This window comes from Mytilus californianus, unplaced genomic scaffold (genome assembly GCF_021869535.1).
Source record: "Mytilus californianus isolate M0D057914Y unplaced genomic scaffold, xbMytCali1.0.p SCAF_2, whole genome shotgun sequence".
Taxonomy (NCBI): domain Eukaryota; kingdom Metazoa; phylum Mollusca; class Bivalvia; order Mytilida; family Mytilidae; genus Mytilus; species Mytilus californianus.
The window spans coordinates 13,579,011-13,596,752 of NW_026262668.1; the positions used below are offsets into that span (position 1 = coordinate 13,579,011).

General features: G+C 31.7%; 1 protein-coding gene across 2 annotated transcripts in view; it reads right to left on the minus strand.

The window, feature by feature from the left end:
• LOC127729282 (zinc transporter ZIP6-like) overlaps positions 1-17,429 on the minus strand; it is a 99,697-nt gene extending 82,268 nt beyond the window's left edge. The window contains exon 1 of one of the 2 annotated variants that reach the window (XM_052237020.1): positions 17,191-17,429. In XM_052237020.1, coding sequence (XP_052092980.1) covers positions 17,191-17,412 — 222 coding nt within the window. In that variant the 5' untranslated portion in view covers positions 17,413-17,429. Of the gene's footprint in view, positions 1-5,312; positions 5,479-17,190 lie in introns of those variants that run through there. The other variant, XM_052237021.1, reaches the window with a different exon arrangement.
• Positions 17,430-17,742: the final 313 nt, after the last annotated feature.

Consider the following 17,742-nt stretch of genomic DNA (forward strand, 5'->3'; position numbering starts at 1 on the left):
CTTCAACACGGAGCATTGACTCACACCGAACAGCAAGCTATAAAGGGCCCCAAAAATTACTAGTGTAAAACCATTCAAACGGGAAAACCAACGGTCTAATCTATATAAAAACGAGAAATGAGAAACATGTATGAACTACATAAACAGACGACAACTACTGTACATCAGATTCCTGACTTAGGACAGGTGTAAACATTTGCAGCGGGACTGTTTTTAGGAACGTCTGTATTGAAAAATGTACAGGAAAAATGTCGTTTTATTTTAAGGTTAATTGAAAGGATAAAATAATATTACAAAGACATGGATGCTGCAAAACCAATGCTCATTTAAGAAATAATCCCACCTTTAGTTAAGAGAGTTAAAAAAATAAGTGAAAAATTTTGATATTTTTCATGAAATATGCATAAAAGGGAGTGTGACAGGGTGTCATTCTACCCCCGTAACTTTTTATTTTCCCTGGAAACATATCTTTATTTTTTTATGACTTGTAGCATGGATATAAAGTATTTTATATACCAATTTAAAAAAAAAATTCATTGACACAATTTTTTTTTTTTTTACTTTTAAAATATTTTTTTAGCAAAATTTTACACAAGACAGCAACAGGCATATTACAAAAAAGGGTAGCCATTTTGAAAAAAATATTTTTTTTTTTTAAATATTATGTCTAAAATATTTCAAAATATTCATTTATCATATTGTTCTGAGAAAAAGTAAAAAAAAATATATATGCCATTTTTGGCAGGTACCTTTATAGCTTAAAAATGGCCAAAAAATGACATTTTTAGGACTGCAAAGGGAGGTAACTTTTTCAAAGAATATTTCTAAAAATAGCCTGGAAACCTATTCTCAAATTTTGATATTTTGTTAGGTACACCCCAATGAACAATATATGGGAAATTTAAGCAAGTTCATTGGCTAGATTTTTTTGGCCTACAGTGTCCTTCTCTACCTTAAGTTTAAAACACACCCTGGGGGTGTTAGCCCGATCGATTGTATCTAGTTTACACTAACATTAAAATGGGTAATGCAAAATGATAGCTTTCAATAATTAATGAGGGGTGTTTCAGCTTTAATGGTAAAACTTTTATGATAAATGCAGAATATCCAATTACATTTACTAGCATCATAGTGTAAATATAATATGTAGAATACTAACTCAAATAATTCCATCCCTCTCGATTTTCTTCGAGAGAGCTAGCTAGCATAGAGAAGCGGAATATAACGACTGAATTAATCGGGTTAGTAGGCACAAGGATAATAGTTCCGCTGAAGCTATCATCCTTGTGCGATTAGTAGAATCAAGGAGGTTGTATGACACATTCTCATACGGTTAGTAGAATCAATGAGGTTGTATGGCATATTCTCGTACGGTTAGTAAAATCAAGGAGGTTGTATGACACATTCTCATACGGTTAGTAGAATGAAGGAGGTTGTATGACACATTGTCATACGGTTAGTAGAACCAAGGAGGTTGTATGACATAAATTTTTCAAAAATCTGCAATCTTACCGTCTATTCATCAATTAATATAATGAATTACATTTTGAAAATAAAAAATAATAATAACTGCAACCGTACACATGGTGCACCAATCTATTCAGACATGTAAATATCTATCTATCTTATGTGTTAGACTGGAATACATGCAATTCTTCTCATTTACAGGCGAAAACCCAGTTGAAATTAAACAAAAGAAATGTAACTCTTTATTAGAGAAGGTAAAAAAGGCCAAGTTGGTAAATTTGAATTGTTTACATCTGTTTCAATGGGCTTTAAAAGTTTAATGAATGTGCATAATTTAGGATTTTATGTATCTTATATATGTGTTTTTACTTAAATTATGGTATGGAGATACGTGTAAACTTTTAAATTATAGACAATTTTTTTCACTAAACAGTCGATTGCGTTAGCTGCAAATACATGTGGATCTTTTTTGTGCATAAGCATAAATTCCGCCTTAAAAAATTTAAAAGAAAGATAATAAATTGATCTTTTTAACACATTAATTTGCATCTCTGCCCCCGGCGACAGTTTTTTTTTTTGGGAAAATCCCCAAAATTTAGCAATAATTTCATTTAAAAGAGAAAGTCGAGTACACCTTCTTATGTTCTTGCGTGTTTGAGTTGACTATTCTGTCTTGAAAAGGTAGAAAAGAAAAATATTTGATGCATCGTCTCGCTTCAGATTCTATTATTCTAAATATTTATGCTATTATAGGTTGATACAATAACATTAAAAATTTACAGTACTAAAAAAAATTTATATGGGTCAAGTGAAATACCTTTCTATTGAGTCATAACAACAGAGTAGGTGTGTTCGATAAACAAATTTTCACTTAAAGTAACTGACGGCAGACTTTACAAGCAGTGGGAAATCTAGTGACAAAATATTACCTCCCCTGTAAACACTGAAAACTAGATCTTCTCAATGTTTGTCCCATTTTAGCAAGGACGCTATCAATTATGGATTCACGGAAAAACGTTCTGGTAAATAATCAAAATAGAAATAAACTGAAATAAAAACAAAACTTCCACTCAATGTTATCATTTTCCTCCTTAAGTAGCAAGCGACGAGTACAGCAGGCTATAGAAGCTTGGTGTAAAATTGGTTTAAAATGTTGCTATGCGAATAAATTCCTGAAGTACCAACTTCAATTAATTTTTTTACTGTCTGTATACCTCTCTGGAACATGCTAATTATTTGCATATATATACAGCTAGATCAGAGAAAGTCAGGGAAAACATTCAAAAGGAATCGATTGATATGCAGCAAAGATTGGCACTTTTGAAATTAAGTTACTAAGCAAAATCAAACAGACCCTATCTCGATGTAAACACTGAATGTGAATAGATCGAGAAGACCACAAATACTTGTACAAAACTCGAGACGACCTTTTCTTAAAATTGTATACAAAATAGTAGAAAGATACCTACTTTATAAAAATAGTTATCTTTAATATTTTAACCTGTACAGACAGACTTTTAAACGTTTATATTCACGAAAAGACAATAGTTTTCTATTGAATGTACATGTGACAAGAGCAGACCGGTGTTCTCGATAACTTAGGTGTGAAAAAAAGCATACTTTGGAAATTGTAACATGCTAAGGATTTTTATGGAACACTCAGAAACTTGGTGACCCGAAAGATCTTTCGATTTTGTATGTACATGATTTTTTCCAATTTTGTTTATTAATATGCAGTAAAGATTGGCAGTTTTAAATTTCAGTTTCAAAAGGTTCTAAAGCAATTATCTCGATTAACACTTAACATAAAACATCGTGTATTTGCATGTATATTTCTAATAACACAGTTTAATAAATGATTTCTTTAAAATGTACAATTCAAATTTATTTAAATATTATTTAGAAATAGCTTTTGATCAGTATTGTCACCTGTATTGTTTTATTATTGACTTTCTCGACTATATCATAAGAAGAGTGAATTTTCTTTTATTTTCGTTCACTGGATATCCCACTGCAAGTGGATCTTAAAAATGCAAAACTTTAAAAAAAAACTTCATTTTGTGTGTGTGTGTGTTATCTAGGGTAATTAGTCTTCAACCTTTGAAAATTTTTAGTCTTCCCTTCCACGGAATATTTAATTAAAAAATTTTTAAATATTTTTGAACTTTCGAAAATTCCACCGGACACCCGGTTAGACAATAATTTTAAGTTGGCCAAATGCATAAAAGTACATTTAATGACGCTCAATAGCTAGTAGCTACATTTGTCTTTTAAAATACAACTGGATTCAAACGAGATTAACCCCGCCACATTCTGTATGTGCATGTTCCAAGTCAGGAGCCTGTAATTTAGTGGTTATCGTTTGTTGCTGTGTAACATATTTGTTTTTCGTTCATTATTATGTACAAAATTAGGCCGTTAGTTTTCTCGTTTGAATTGTTTTACATTTGTCATTTCGGGCCTTTTATAGCTGACTATATATAGCTGCGGTATGGGCTTTGCTCATTGTTGATGGCCGTACGGTGACCTATAGTTGTTAATTTCTGTGTCATTTGGTCTCTTGTGGAGATTTGTCTCATTGGCAATCATACCACATCTTCTAATTTTTATATTTATATATAAGGATCGTAATGATGCTATGTGGATAAATTGACAGCGCGTCATCACTACAATGGCTTCCTTTTTTTCGATTATAAAAATTAGGTGGCGTAATGGGGAGATGATTTTGACGAAGTAGAATTCTGACTGTTAATGGAACGATTTGTTCTGTTCTTGACACGAAATACAAGTTGTCCGAGCAAAACAGACACATTTTTTTTTTATTTTGAAAAATTCATGTGAAATTGGGATATTGTCAAGTGAATTTCGGCTATATTATCATTTTGGATGAAATTCTTTTTATTTGCAAGTGAAATTAACGTGATGAAATTTAAAGAGTGCCTGTGTAAATAGCGAGGTTTAATTATTTCTTCTCTATTTACACCTATCGATCGATCCATTTATCTTCTATTTCACTAAAGTTTATTTCACACTTTACAAATCTATTCCTAGATTCCGTTGCAATCCTAAATGATACTTTAAGTTTAAAACACACCCTGGGGTTGTTAGTCCGATCGATTGCATCTAGTTTACATTTACACCAACATATATAGGTAATTCAAAACGATAGCTTTCAATAATTAAGGAGGGGTGTTTCAGCTTTTATGGTAAAACTTTTATGATAAATGCAGAATATCCAATTACATTTAATAGCATCATAGTGTAAATATAATATGTAGAATATTAACTCGAATAATTCAATCCCTCTCGATTTTCTTCGAGAGAGCTAGCTAGCATAGAGAAGCGGAATATAACGACTGAATAATTCGGGTTAGTAGGCACAAGGATAATAGTTCCGCTGAAACTATTTTACCTTCTGCGATTAGTAGAATCAAGGAGGTTGTATGAGACATTCTCATAAGTAGAATCAAGGAGGCTGTACGAGACATTCTCATACGGTTAGTAGAATCAAGGAGGTTGTATGAGACATTCTCATTAGTAGAATCAAGGAGGCTGTAGGAGACATTTTCACACGGTTAGTAGAATCAAGGAGGTTGTATGAGACATTCTCATAAAACCTCCTTGGTAGACTACAATCCTACATTCGGCACGCTTTGGGCATTGGTGTTCAATTCTGTCTTTAGATCATTGAGTTATATTACATTACATTTTAATTATGATGCGTTTGCATTACATGCCCCGTTTGTGTCAGCTGTTACTGTATCCCACTTTTCTTGTGCATATATTAAAGGAAAAGTTTTCCATAGAGACACTATTTAGACATAGTAAAAAAATTACCAACTTACCAATGGCTCCGAACAAATGATTGTACTATTTGAACTGGTACAAGTGAACTTTCCGACTAATTTATCAATTATCCGACTAACAGTAGTTTCATTTAATCCGCTAGCATTGACATGAAGCATGTCGGTAACATCATGAAAAGGATCCGTGTAAAGAAATTCTTTTTCACATATTGCTAGTCCAAAAAGGAAAGATACGAAAACCAAATGTCGAATCGTATTCATAGTTTTAAAGTTAATCTTAACAGGTACTAAACTATACGTGAATATTCTGCTAAGGTACGTGAATCAAACAAAATATAGTCACGTGATATACATGATACGTTTCACGTTTTATACGATAATGCCACACCTGTATTTGATCTAGCTTTTATTATTCTATTCAAAAGGATTTTAAACTCATTTTTCAACTACCTGTCAAACAATAGTTTCTTTACATACACATAAAAAAAGTAAACAAAAAAACAAAAAAAAATACCGAATTCCAAGGAAAATTCAATATAAGGAAGTTGATTTAATAATACTATAATAATTTATTACGTATATACAATTTCAAGAATGTTTCAAAATTTCAAATGTTCAATTGTTTGAGAGTTCACAATTTGTCACACGGACACGTAATCGTATATTTTCGGTCTTAACGAGTATGCATTCTGATGGTGAATGAATTCTAGCCTACCAACGAGGGGGATGACCTTTGCAGATTCTGATCTGTCTCTCTCTTTCCTAGTATTTATATCGCCTGTGTTCCTGGTTGGTATTGTATCAGGTTATTGGATGTCACAGGGTACATGTATCACTTAAATGAAGTCAAAACGGATTGTATAACAAAATGTATAGTCTATTAATGAAATACTGTTACACATTGTCCAAATCGTGTTACATCAAACCAGAAAGTCCTTTATCATATGGCAAAATCAAAAGCTCAAACACATCACTCGAATGGAAAACAACTGTCATATTCCTGACTTGGTATGGGCATTTCTTTATGTAGAAAATGGTAGATTAAATCTGGTTAAACATTTTCAATGTTAATAAGAATTTCCTTAAATGAGAAGGACTCGCTGCATTTAAAACTATTTTGAGTTTGGTTAAAATGATTATCATTATTTTTGATGTAAGGTGAGATTGGTTCTTTCCATGATACCAATGATTCAACAGTATTTTTTCCGACATGTATGGCCAACACATTATATATGACATATATTTAAAATGATCATGAAATGATTTCATTATACATATATATTTAAATAGACCAACATTTTTACAAAGTTCTACTTAAATGGAATAAATAAACAAGTAATAATATTTGTTTCTTGATAGATAAAGAGCGGCGAAACTACGGTCACCATTCAATTTGACTAAGATAAGCTGTTTGATAGTATCCCCCCCTCTCTCTCTCTCATTTTATTTTCTGAAAGAGAGAAGCTATCTTAACAGATGGTTTTAATCAGATTGTGTAACCGTCATGGTCATGTTTTCTAACATTCATTATACATAATTTATGATAAAACTTGCATTCTCCTCTCTCTTTTTTTTAAATTTAAACATGCTTCATTTTATATCACATCTAATGTAAAATCTCTACAGTGTAAGCATTCAAGGACAGCTGTCATATGGAATCCCTTCTATTTTGACAAACCCCGTTTGGAAAAATTATTCTCGTTCTCAATTATTTTAGTGGAATGGTGAAACTCATAATGATCATCCCTTCTAAACCACTTGACGTATTGCGAGTGAGTTTACAAGGATAAGTCATGTATGTTTATATAAATCATGTATGTTTATGTTCACAAGGATAAATCATGAATGTTTATGTTGACCAGGATAAATCATGTATGTTTATGTTGACAATGATAAATCATGTATGTTTATGTTGACAAGGATTCATTACCGGTTAATAAGTTAAATAAAATTTTAGAGGATTGCAACACAATTTCATATAGCTGTCCTAAGTATGAAATCGTTCAAATTATAATGGCATATTGTTATTCTAAACTGTTTCCCAAAATTGATCGCCCTGAAGATCATAAAAAACAGTTTATTAAAATAAAGTATGTCAATAAAGGTTTTGATTTTGTAAATATTGCCGGTATTTTTAACGACCATTCTGTTAAAGAACAAATTCCGGGATATTTATAATACTGAGCTCCCTCTTATTTGTTATATTTACAAGAAATCTACCCGGAAATTTGTGTTTAATTATAGCCAATTGTGTAAAGATGTTAATATCAGTGAAAATACACCTACTTCATGTAATTGCAGTAATTCCGAATACATTTATGGACCCATTTCCCATGTTATAACAGGAGATCTTAACATCGTTCAAGACCGAGAGTTAAAATCATTCCTCAGTAAAGGACCTAAATATCGTCCCCCGTCAATTATTAATTGGAATGAGTGTCGTAATATCATCCACGACTCACTCCATACTTACTGTTTGAAGTGGATAAAACGGGAAAAAGCTGACAAAAAAAATCTTTGGACTCTTTTTTTAAATCAGTAATGAACATAGTTGATATACGTATTCAACATTTTAAAGAACATTTTACTCTTAACAATAACCACAATAAACCTATTTCTCGTATCAAACATAAACTAAAAGAACTAGCCAAGGAATTTGTTTTTGTCCCGGCCGATAAAGCTGCTAATAATATTATTATTGTTTGACGTAAATTTTACATTGAGGTTCTGAAAAAAGAAATCACCAATTCACCAACATTCCAACTGACTCCATTTTCAGAAAACGACATCTGTAACAAACATAAACTTTTAGCTACCGCTTTACAAGCAGAACCAAATACAATGAAAGTCCCAACTATGTATTGGCTTCCGAAGCTACACAAAACACCTTACAAATATAGATTCATTTCGTCTTCAAGCCATTGTTCCACTACTAAATTGTCTATTCTTCTTACCAGTACACTTGGTACAATCAAAAACCTGATAATAAATTGTTCAAATAAGGCCTTCGAAAATAGTGGAATTAATTACTTTTGGAGTGTCAAGAACTTGTTGGAAGTACTTGATAAATTGCATGCATATATTGGTGATTTTGAATCTGTTCAAAGTTTTGATTTTTATACCCTATATACCACATTGCCTCACATTCTCGTTAAGAAAAAATTCACACACCTAATTAAATGGGCATTTAAAAAGTCAGAATGTGAATATATATGTTCAAACTCTTTTAGGTCATTTTTTAATAGCAATAAACAAAAAAACTATGTCAATTGGACATGCTTTGATACTATATATATGCCCTTGAATTTTTACTAGATAACATTTTTGTTCGCTTTGGAGATTCCGTATATCGTCAGGTTATCGGAATTCCAATGGGGACTAACTGTGCACCACTTATTGCGGACCTTTTTTTGTATTGCTATGAGTTACAATTTATGACAAAAATCAGCAAAGACCCATCGAAACAACATCTGATACACAAATTTAATAATATTTATAGATATTTGGATGATATTTTGGCTCTCAATAATGACGACTTCAGTATGTATACTAAAGAAATTTATCCTGTTGAACTTACTTTAAATAAAGCTAATACTAACAATGACCACTGCCCTTTCCTCGATCTTGATATCTATATCATTAACGGAAAGCTTAATACTAAAATATATGATAAAAGAGATGATTTTTCATTTCCTATCGTTAATTATCCATTTTTAGATGGTGACGTTCCGATGTCACCATCTTACGGTGTTTATATATCTCAACTTGTACGATTCGCTCGTGTATGTAACAATGTTTTAGATTTTAACGAGAGAAATTTATGTATTACTGAAAAATTATTACACCAGGGTTTTCGATATCACAAACTAGGCAAAACATTTACTAAATTTTATCATCGGTATAAGGACATCATTCGTAAATATAGCTCAACATGCAGACTTCTTATACGTTCAGGTATTTCACATCCAATTTTTTATGGAAATATTCTTTATAAAGCACAAAATTGTCAGTATTCACCTCTGAAGCTAACAAAACCTTTAAATAGACTTATTAAGAAGAGATATAGTTACGATACTGTTGTCAGGTCATTAAAGATTGCATATTTTGGCGTTAATATTGATTCACTTATAGGGTCTTTGCATCGGCACTAAACACATTTATTTAAAAACCAGTTGACACGGGTTATGTTCTTCTCATGTATGTTATGATGGTATGATACTAAACCCCTAACGGGAAGGATTGTGCCTGATATTCATATGATGAAGACATAATCTTTCAATCAGTTTAATTGAAGTCTGGAGCTGGCATGTCAGTTAACTGCTAGTAGTCTGTTGTTATTTATGTATTATTGTCATTTTGTTTATTTTCTTTGGTTACATCTTCTGACATCAGACTCGGACTTCTCTTGAACTGAATTTTAATGTGCGTATTGTTATGCGTTTACTTTTCTACATTGGCTAGAGGTATAGGGGGAGGGTTGAGATCTCATAAACATGTTTAACCCCGCCGCATTTTTGCGCCTGTCCCAAGTCAGGAGCCTCTAGCCTTTGTTAGTCTTGTATTATTTTTAATTTTAGTTTCTTGTGTACAATTTGGAGTTTAGTATGGCGTTCATTATCACTGAACTAGTATATATATTTGTTTAGGGGCCAGCTGAAGGACGCCTCCGGGTGCGGGAATTTCTCGCTGCATTGAAGACCTGTTGGTGACCTTCTGCTGTTGTCTGTTCTATGGTCGGGTTGTTGTCTCTTTGACACATTCCCCATTTCCATTCTCAATTTTATAAATCATGTATGTTTATGTTGACAAGGGTAAATCATGTATGTTTATGTTGACAAGGATAAATCATGTATGTTTATGTTCACAGTGATAAATCAGGTATGTTTATGTTGACAAGGATAAATCAGGTATGTTTATGTTCACAGTGATAAATCATGTATGTTTATGTTGATCAGGATAAATCAGGTATGTTTATGTTCACAAGGATAAATCATGTATGTTTATGTTCACAGTGATAAATCATGTATGTTTATGTTCACAGTGATAAATCATGTATGTTTATGTTGACAAGGATAAATCATGTATGTTTATGTTGACAAGGATAAATCAGGTATGTTTATGTTGACAAGGATAAATCATGTATGTTTATGTTGACAAGGATAAATCATGTATGTTTATTTTGACAGTGATAAATCAGGTATGTTTATGTTCACAAGGATAAATCAGGTATGTTTATGTTGACAAGGATAAATCATGTATGTTTATGTTCACAGTGATAAATCAGGTATGTTTATGTTCACAGTGATAAATCATGTATGTTTATGTTGACAAGGATAAATCATGTATGTTTATGTTGACAAGGATAAATCATGTATGTTTATGTTGACCAGGATAAATCATGTATGTTAATATTGACCAGGATAAATCATGTATGTTTATGTTGACCAGGATAAATCATGTATGTTTATGTAGACAAGGATAAATCATGTATATTTATGTAGACAAGGATAAATCATGTATGTTTATGTTGACAAGGATAAATCATGTATGTTTATGTTATTCTGAGTGTAGTTTGTTGTTAACATGTGCCAAACATTTAGAATAAAGAAACTGATTTCAGTTTGATTTTAAAACCTAAATGAAATTTATTTCATACTTGATTGAAAGTCAAAACCGACAAACAAATTAGTCCCACCTACCCCAACTAAGTTTTTGTTTTGTGGTTTAAGTTTAATCATTCAAAATGCAAAATTAAAGTATATGAAGCATTTAGGTTTTTTCGTAACGTTATTCAAACGCATGTCATTTCTTTTTTCAGAGTTATTTTTGCGTAAGAAATTAGGTTGGTGTCCCGAATTCCTATACAATACAGATTGAGACAGCAACCAGACGACACAAAATATATAAAGACACGTAAATGACAAGTTCAAGTATCTTCAATATGTAAATTTTTCAAAAATCTGCAATCTAACCGTCTATTCATCAATTAATATAATGAATTACATTTTTGAAATAGAAAAAACAATAACTGCAACCGTACACACGGTGCACCAATCTATTCAGACATGTATATATCTATCTATCTTATGTGTTAGACTGGAATACATGCAATTCTTCTCATTTACAGGCGGAAACCCAGTTGAAATTAAACAAAAGAAATGGAACTCTTTATTAGAGAAGGTAAAAAAGGCCAAGTTGTTAGATCTGTTTCTATCTATCTATACTATTAAATTTGGAGACCAAATTTTTTTAGCCGGTTTGTCTCCGAGCCGACGATAGTCTGAAGTATTATATAATAATAAATAGTTAGTGTATGCATGGAAGTATTATATTGACATGAACTACAACGATTAATTAGCACTTATTTATAACCCGGGTAGCACTGTAGAAAAGATACGGAAACTGTCTTATTAGTACGCTGTCGTTAATTTCTTTTGTGACTATCTGCGATGCCGCGGTCATATATTGACCAGAGATACTTCTTATCAATCACGTGGTTTTTATCCAGACAGATTAACATCAATACCTGTCGGAAAACACCTTTACTTATTTCAATCGCGTAGGTTGACATTTATTCATGAACAACTTATTTAAACAAGTCGACAGATGCATAAAAAATGAAAATCGGCCAAGAATTAATTATTCTACAACGATTCGAAATAGTGAGTGACATTATTTCATTTCTTCAGGGGTTAAGTTAAAACTGTCAAAAGGGTGTGTTCCGGTTACCGCCGGGTCACGAAAATTTTCTTAATAAATATATACACTGTGACGACCCGATTAATGTATAAAGCAACGGACCTGGATTACCCTGGAAAGTAGAATAGTTTTATAAAATTGTTTTATAAAATGACCATAAACCCACTTATTCATGGTATGGTATCAATATTTCTGACCTGACACTATGTATTTGTTTTATAAAATGACCATAAACCCACTTATTCATGGTATGGTATCAATATTTCTGACCTGACACTACGTACTTTTTATTGCTTAATTCTTTAGAATTTAATATGCAATGTTTTGGGTTCTTTCTTTTAGGTCAGAAATATAGATACCATACCATGAATAAGTGGGTCTATGGTCGTTTTATAAAACAATTTGATACGGTGAATATTTCACTAGTTGTGATCTCATCCTTTGAATCAGGTTCTATTGAATTATAGAATTTTTTATCCTTATTTATGCTATGGTACGACGTATTTCTGATCGAGAAACTACGTACGACACTATACTATATGCACAATGTAATAGTATACATCTTTCTATATGTATATAATACTGTACATCTTTCTTTGTGTTTATAATACTGTACATCTTATACAATATGCATGTAACTTTTTATGTAAATAAGATAGATCTACTAAATAGCTTTTACTATTTACATAAATAACAAAAATCTACCTAAACACAATTAAGTAATGAATAAAAATAAAATAAAATAATATAGAAACAAAATGTATGTATAACATACAAGACACTGATATATATATACTGGAAAATGATACCGACTCATATTTGACTAAAACATGGAAGTTATACTATTATACTAGCAAACAACCTTATGTCATCACTGTTACATAGTCCTAAAAATACATAAAATATTTGCAACTGGACGTTAAACAACCAACAATCAATGCAATGTCAAACCTTAGAAGGTAACATCGAAACTAACTACAAACTAATATGATTGTCAATGAACTATGGAAGTTATACTATTATACTAGCAAACAACCTTATGTCATCACTATATATATTATTGTCCTAAACATACATGAAATATTTGCCACTGGACGTTAAGCAACCAACAATCTATAATTCATCGCTATATCATGTCAAACCTTAGATGGTAACATGGAAACGATTTACAAACTAATATGATTGTCAATGAACTATGGAAGTTGCACTATTATACTAGCAAACAACCTTATGTCATCACTATGTCATAGTCATAAACATACATTAAATATTTGCAACTGAACGTTAAGCAACCAACAATTGATAATTCATCGCTATGTCAAACCAAAGAATGTAACATGAACTAATTACAATCTAATATGATTGTCGGTGAACTATGGAAGTTATACTATTATACTCATGAGCAAACAACCTTATGGCATCTCTATATCATAGTCCTAAACATACATGAAATATTTGCAACTGTACGTTAAGCAACCAACAATCAATAATTCATCACTATATCAAACCTTAGAAGGTCACGAACATGGAAAATAATTACAAACTAATATGATTTTCAGTGAACTATGGCAGTTATACTATTTTACTAGCAAACAACCTTATGTCATCACTATTTATATCATAGTCCTAAACATACATGAAATATTTGCCACTGGACTTTAAGTAACCACAATCAACAATTCATCGCTGTATCATGTAAAACCTTAAAAGGTAGCATGGAAACTAACTACAAACTAATATGATTGTCAATGAACTATGGAAGTTATACTATTATACTAGCAAACAACCTTATGTCATCACTATATCATAGTCCTAAACATACATTAGATATTTGCCACTGGAAGTTAAGTAAGCACAATTAATAAGTCATTGCTATATCATGTCAAACATAAGAAGGTAACATGGAAACGAATTGCAAACTAATATGATTGTCAATGAATTATGGAAGTTATACTATTATACTAGACACGAAATAAATATATAAAGGTCGGCCTCTGATGAGGGTTTACCTGGGAATATTCCCGAAAGAACCCAAAACATTGCATATTAAATTCTAAAGAATTAAGCAATAAAAAGTACGTAGTGTCGGGTCAGAAATATTGATACCATACCATGAATAAGTGGGTATATGGTCATTTTATAAAACAAAAAAACAAAAAAACGGTTTGCCGATTGCTGTTTCCTACGAATTTATCACAATTTTCGATTTCTTCGTCACACAGAGACAAAACTCGCACCACTCGAAAAAAAAATACTAAAAATTCGCAACAGTGAAGAAATGTTTTAAATCATCAGAGAGTTCTAGATTGTCTTCTCTTAGTTATTTCCTCCGTTCTTGGAGCACCCGTATCACATAGAGACAGAACCTGACTCGCACCTTACGAAAACAAAGGAATACTACAAACTAGCACCACTGAGAAATGTTTTAATCACCATTGTTCTAGACTGTCTTCTTCTTCTCTGAGTTATTTCTTCCGTTCTAGGAGCACCTGTGTAACACCGAGACAGAAGCTACTAATTGGACATTCAAACTCCTATGGAGGAAGAACTGACAAACTAATTATCAAAACTATCAACATAATGCATCAGTGCATAAAAACAGTTTGAGAAACACGAACCCAAGCTGTGTATCATCATAAACATTTAAAGTAGTCTTTTCTAGAAGGCTTTAAAAGTTTAATGAAGGTGCATAATTTAGGATTTAATGAATCTTATATATGTGTTTTTACTTAAATTATGGTATGGAACCTTCTAGATACGTGTAAACTTTTAAATTATAGACAAATTTTCACAAAACAGTCGATTGTGGTAGGTGCACTGTTGACATGAGGATCTTCTTTGTGCATAAACATAAATTCCGGCGAAAAAGATTTGATAGAAAGATAATAAATTGATCTGTTTAACGCATTAATTTATATTTCTGCCCCCCGGCGACAGTTTTTTGGGGAAAATCCCAAAAATGGGCAATAATTTCATCGAAAGAGAAAGTAGAGTACACCTTCTTCTGTTCAGGCGTGTTTGAGTTGACTATTCTGCCTTTAAAACGTAGAAAAGAAAAAAATATTTGATACATCATCTCGCTTCAAATTCTATTATTTTTATATATTTAGGCTATAGGTTGATACAATTACATTAAAAATTTACAGTACTAAAATGAAATATATGGGTCCAGTGAAATACCTTTCTAATGAGTCATAACAATAGAGTAGGTGTGTTCGAATAACTAATTTTCACTTAAAGTACCTGACGACAGACTTAACAAGTGGATTTTAAAAATGCATAACTTCAAAAAAACTTCATTTTTTTGTGTGTTATCTAGGGTAATTAGTTTTCAACCTTTTTTCTGCCCTTCCACGAAATATTCAATTAATTTTTTTTAAAATATTTTTGAACTTTCAAAAATTCCACCTGACAACCGATTAGACAATAGTTTTAAGTTGGCCAAATGCATAAAAGTACATTAAATGACGCTCAATAGCTCTAGCAGCTACATTTGCATTTGGATTATAAGGATCGTAATGATGCTATGTGGATAAATCGATCGGTTTTCAAGAGCGCGCGTCATCACTACAATGGCTTCCTTTTTTTTCGATTATAAAAATTAGGTGGCGTAATGGGGAGATAATTTTGACGAAGTAGAATTCTGACTGTAAACGTTTTGTTCTGTTCTTGACACGAAATACAAGTTGTCCGAGCAAAACAGAAACATTTATTTTTATTTTGAAAACATTATGTGAAATTGGGAATTTGTCAAATGAATTTCGGCTATATTATCATTTTGGATGAAATTCTCGTTATTTGCAGGTGAAATTTACGTGATGAAAAGAGTGCCTGTGTAAATAGCGAGGTTTTATTCTGTCTTCTTTATTTACACCTATCGATCGATTCATTTATCTTCTATTTCACTTAAGTTTTTTTCACACTTTACAAATCTATTCCTAGATTCCGTTGCAATCCTAAATGATACTTTAAGTCTAAAACACACCTTGGGGGTGTTAGCCCGATCGATTGCATCTAGTTAGTTTACACCAACATATACATGTATAGGTAATGCAAAATGATAGCTTTCAATAATCAAGGAGGGGTGTTTCAGCTTTAATGGTAAAACTTTTATGATAAATGCAGAATATCCAATTACATTTACTAGCATCATAGTGTGAATATAGTAGGTTGGGAACAAACCCTCTACATGGTGTTTTTACCTGTATAGAGGGATAATCCTTCTATAGAGGGATAAAATTATCCCTCTATAGAGGGGTATTTTTTTTAATACTGGATTGAAAGAAAAATAGGGTAGATTGGCATTTTCTACTTATATTGGCTATAATCTATAGCATTGTATGCATCAATAAATGCACTTTATTAAAAATTGGGATGCCCATTTTTTGCTAAAGTGACAGAACATGAAATCTATTGTATAGCTATCGGAACACCTGATCAACAACAAAAGGGACAGCTGACCTTTAAATTTTATGTTAAATCTAACAATAGAGATTCTGTTCAGTGAGGCATAACTGAGTAGAATTTACCTGATCATCACAGCTTTCAATTATGATGAACAATAGATTGTATATTCAGTCAGTTTAGCAGTAAACTGGGCATGTACAAATTAAATTAAGTACATCAATTGATACATACAATGCTATAAATTATAGCCAATATAACTAGAAAATGCCAATCTGCCCTATTTTGCTTTAAATCCAGTATAAACAAAAAATACCCCTCTATAGAGGGATAATTTTATCCCTCTATAGAAGGATTATCACTCTATACAGGTAAAACACCATGTAGAGGGTTTGTTCCCAACCTGCTTAATACTAACTCGAATAATTCAATCGCTCTCAATTTTCTTCTTCGAGAGCTAGCCAGCATAGAGAAGCGGAATATAACGACTGAATTATTCGGGCTAGTAGGCACAAGGATAATAGTTCCGCTGAAACTATCATCCTTGTGCGGTTAGTAGAATCAAGGAGGTTGTATTAGACATTCTCATAAAACCTCCTTGGTAAAGTACAAACCTACATTCAGCACGCTTTGGGCATCGGTCATAAATTCTATCGTTGAGTAATATTACATTACAATTTAAATATGATGCGTTTGCATTACATCACCCGTTTGTGTAAGTTTTTACTGTATCCCACTTTTCTGGTGCATATATTAAAGAAAAAGTTTTCCATAGAGACACTATTTAGACATGATTAAAAAATTACCAACTTACCAATGGCTCCGAACAAAGGATTGTACTATTTGAACTGGTACAAGTGAACTTTCCGACTAACTCATCAATTATCCGACTAACAGTAGTTTCATTTAATCCGCTAGCATTGACATGAAGCATGTCGGTTATATCATGAAAAGGATCCGTGTAAATAAATTCTTTTTCACATATTACTAGTCCAAAAAGGAAAGATACGAAAACCAAATGTCGAATCGTATTCATAGTTTTAAAGTTAATCTTAACAGGTCCTAAACTATACGTGAATAGTCTGCTAAGGTACGTGAATCAATCTTAATATAGTCACGTGATTTAATACGTTTCACATTTTATACGTGTTTGAATCAACTATAATGCCACACCTGTATTTAATCTAGCTTTTATTATTCTATTTAAAAGGATTTTAAACTTATTTTTCAACTGCCTGCCAAACAATAGTTTATTTACATACACATAAAAAAAGTAAAAAAAAACCCCAAAAATACCGAACTCCAAGGAAAATTCAATATAAGGAAGTCGATTTGATAATACTATAATAATTTATTTATTTACGTA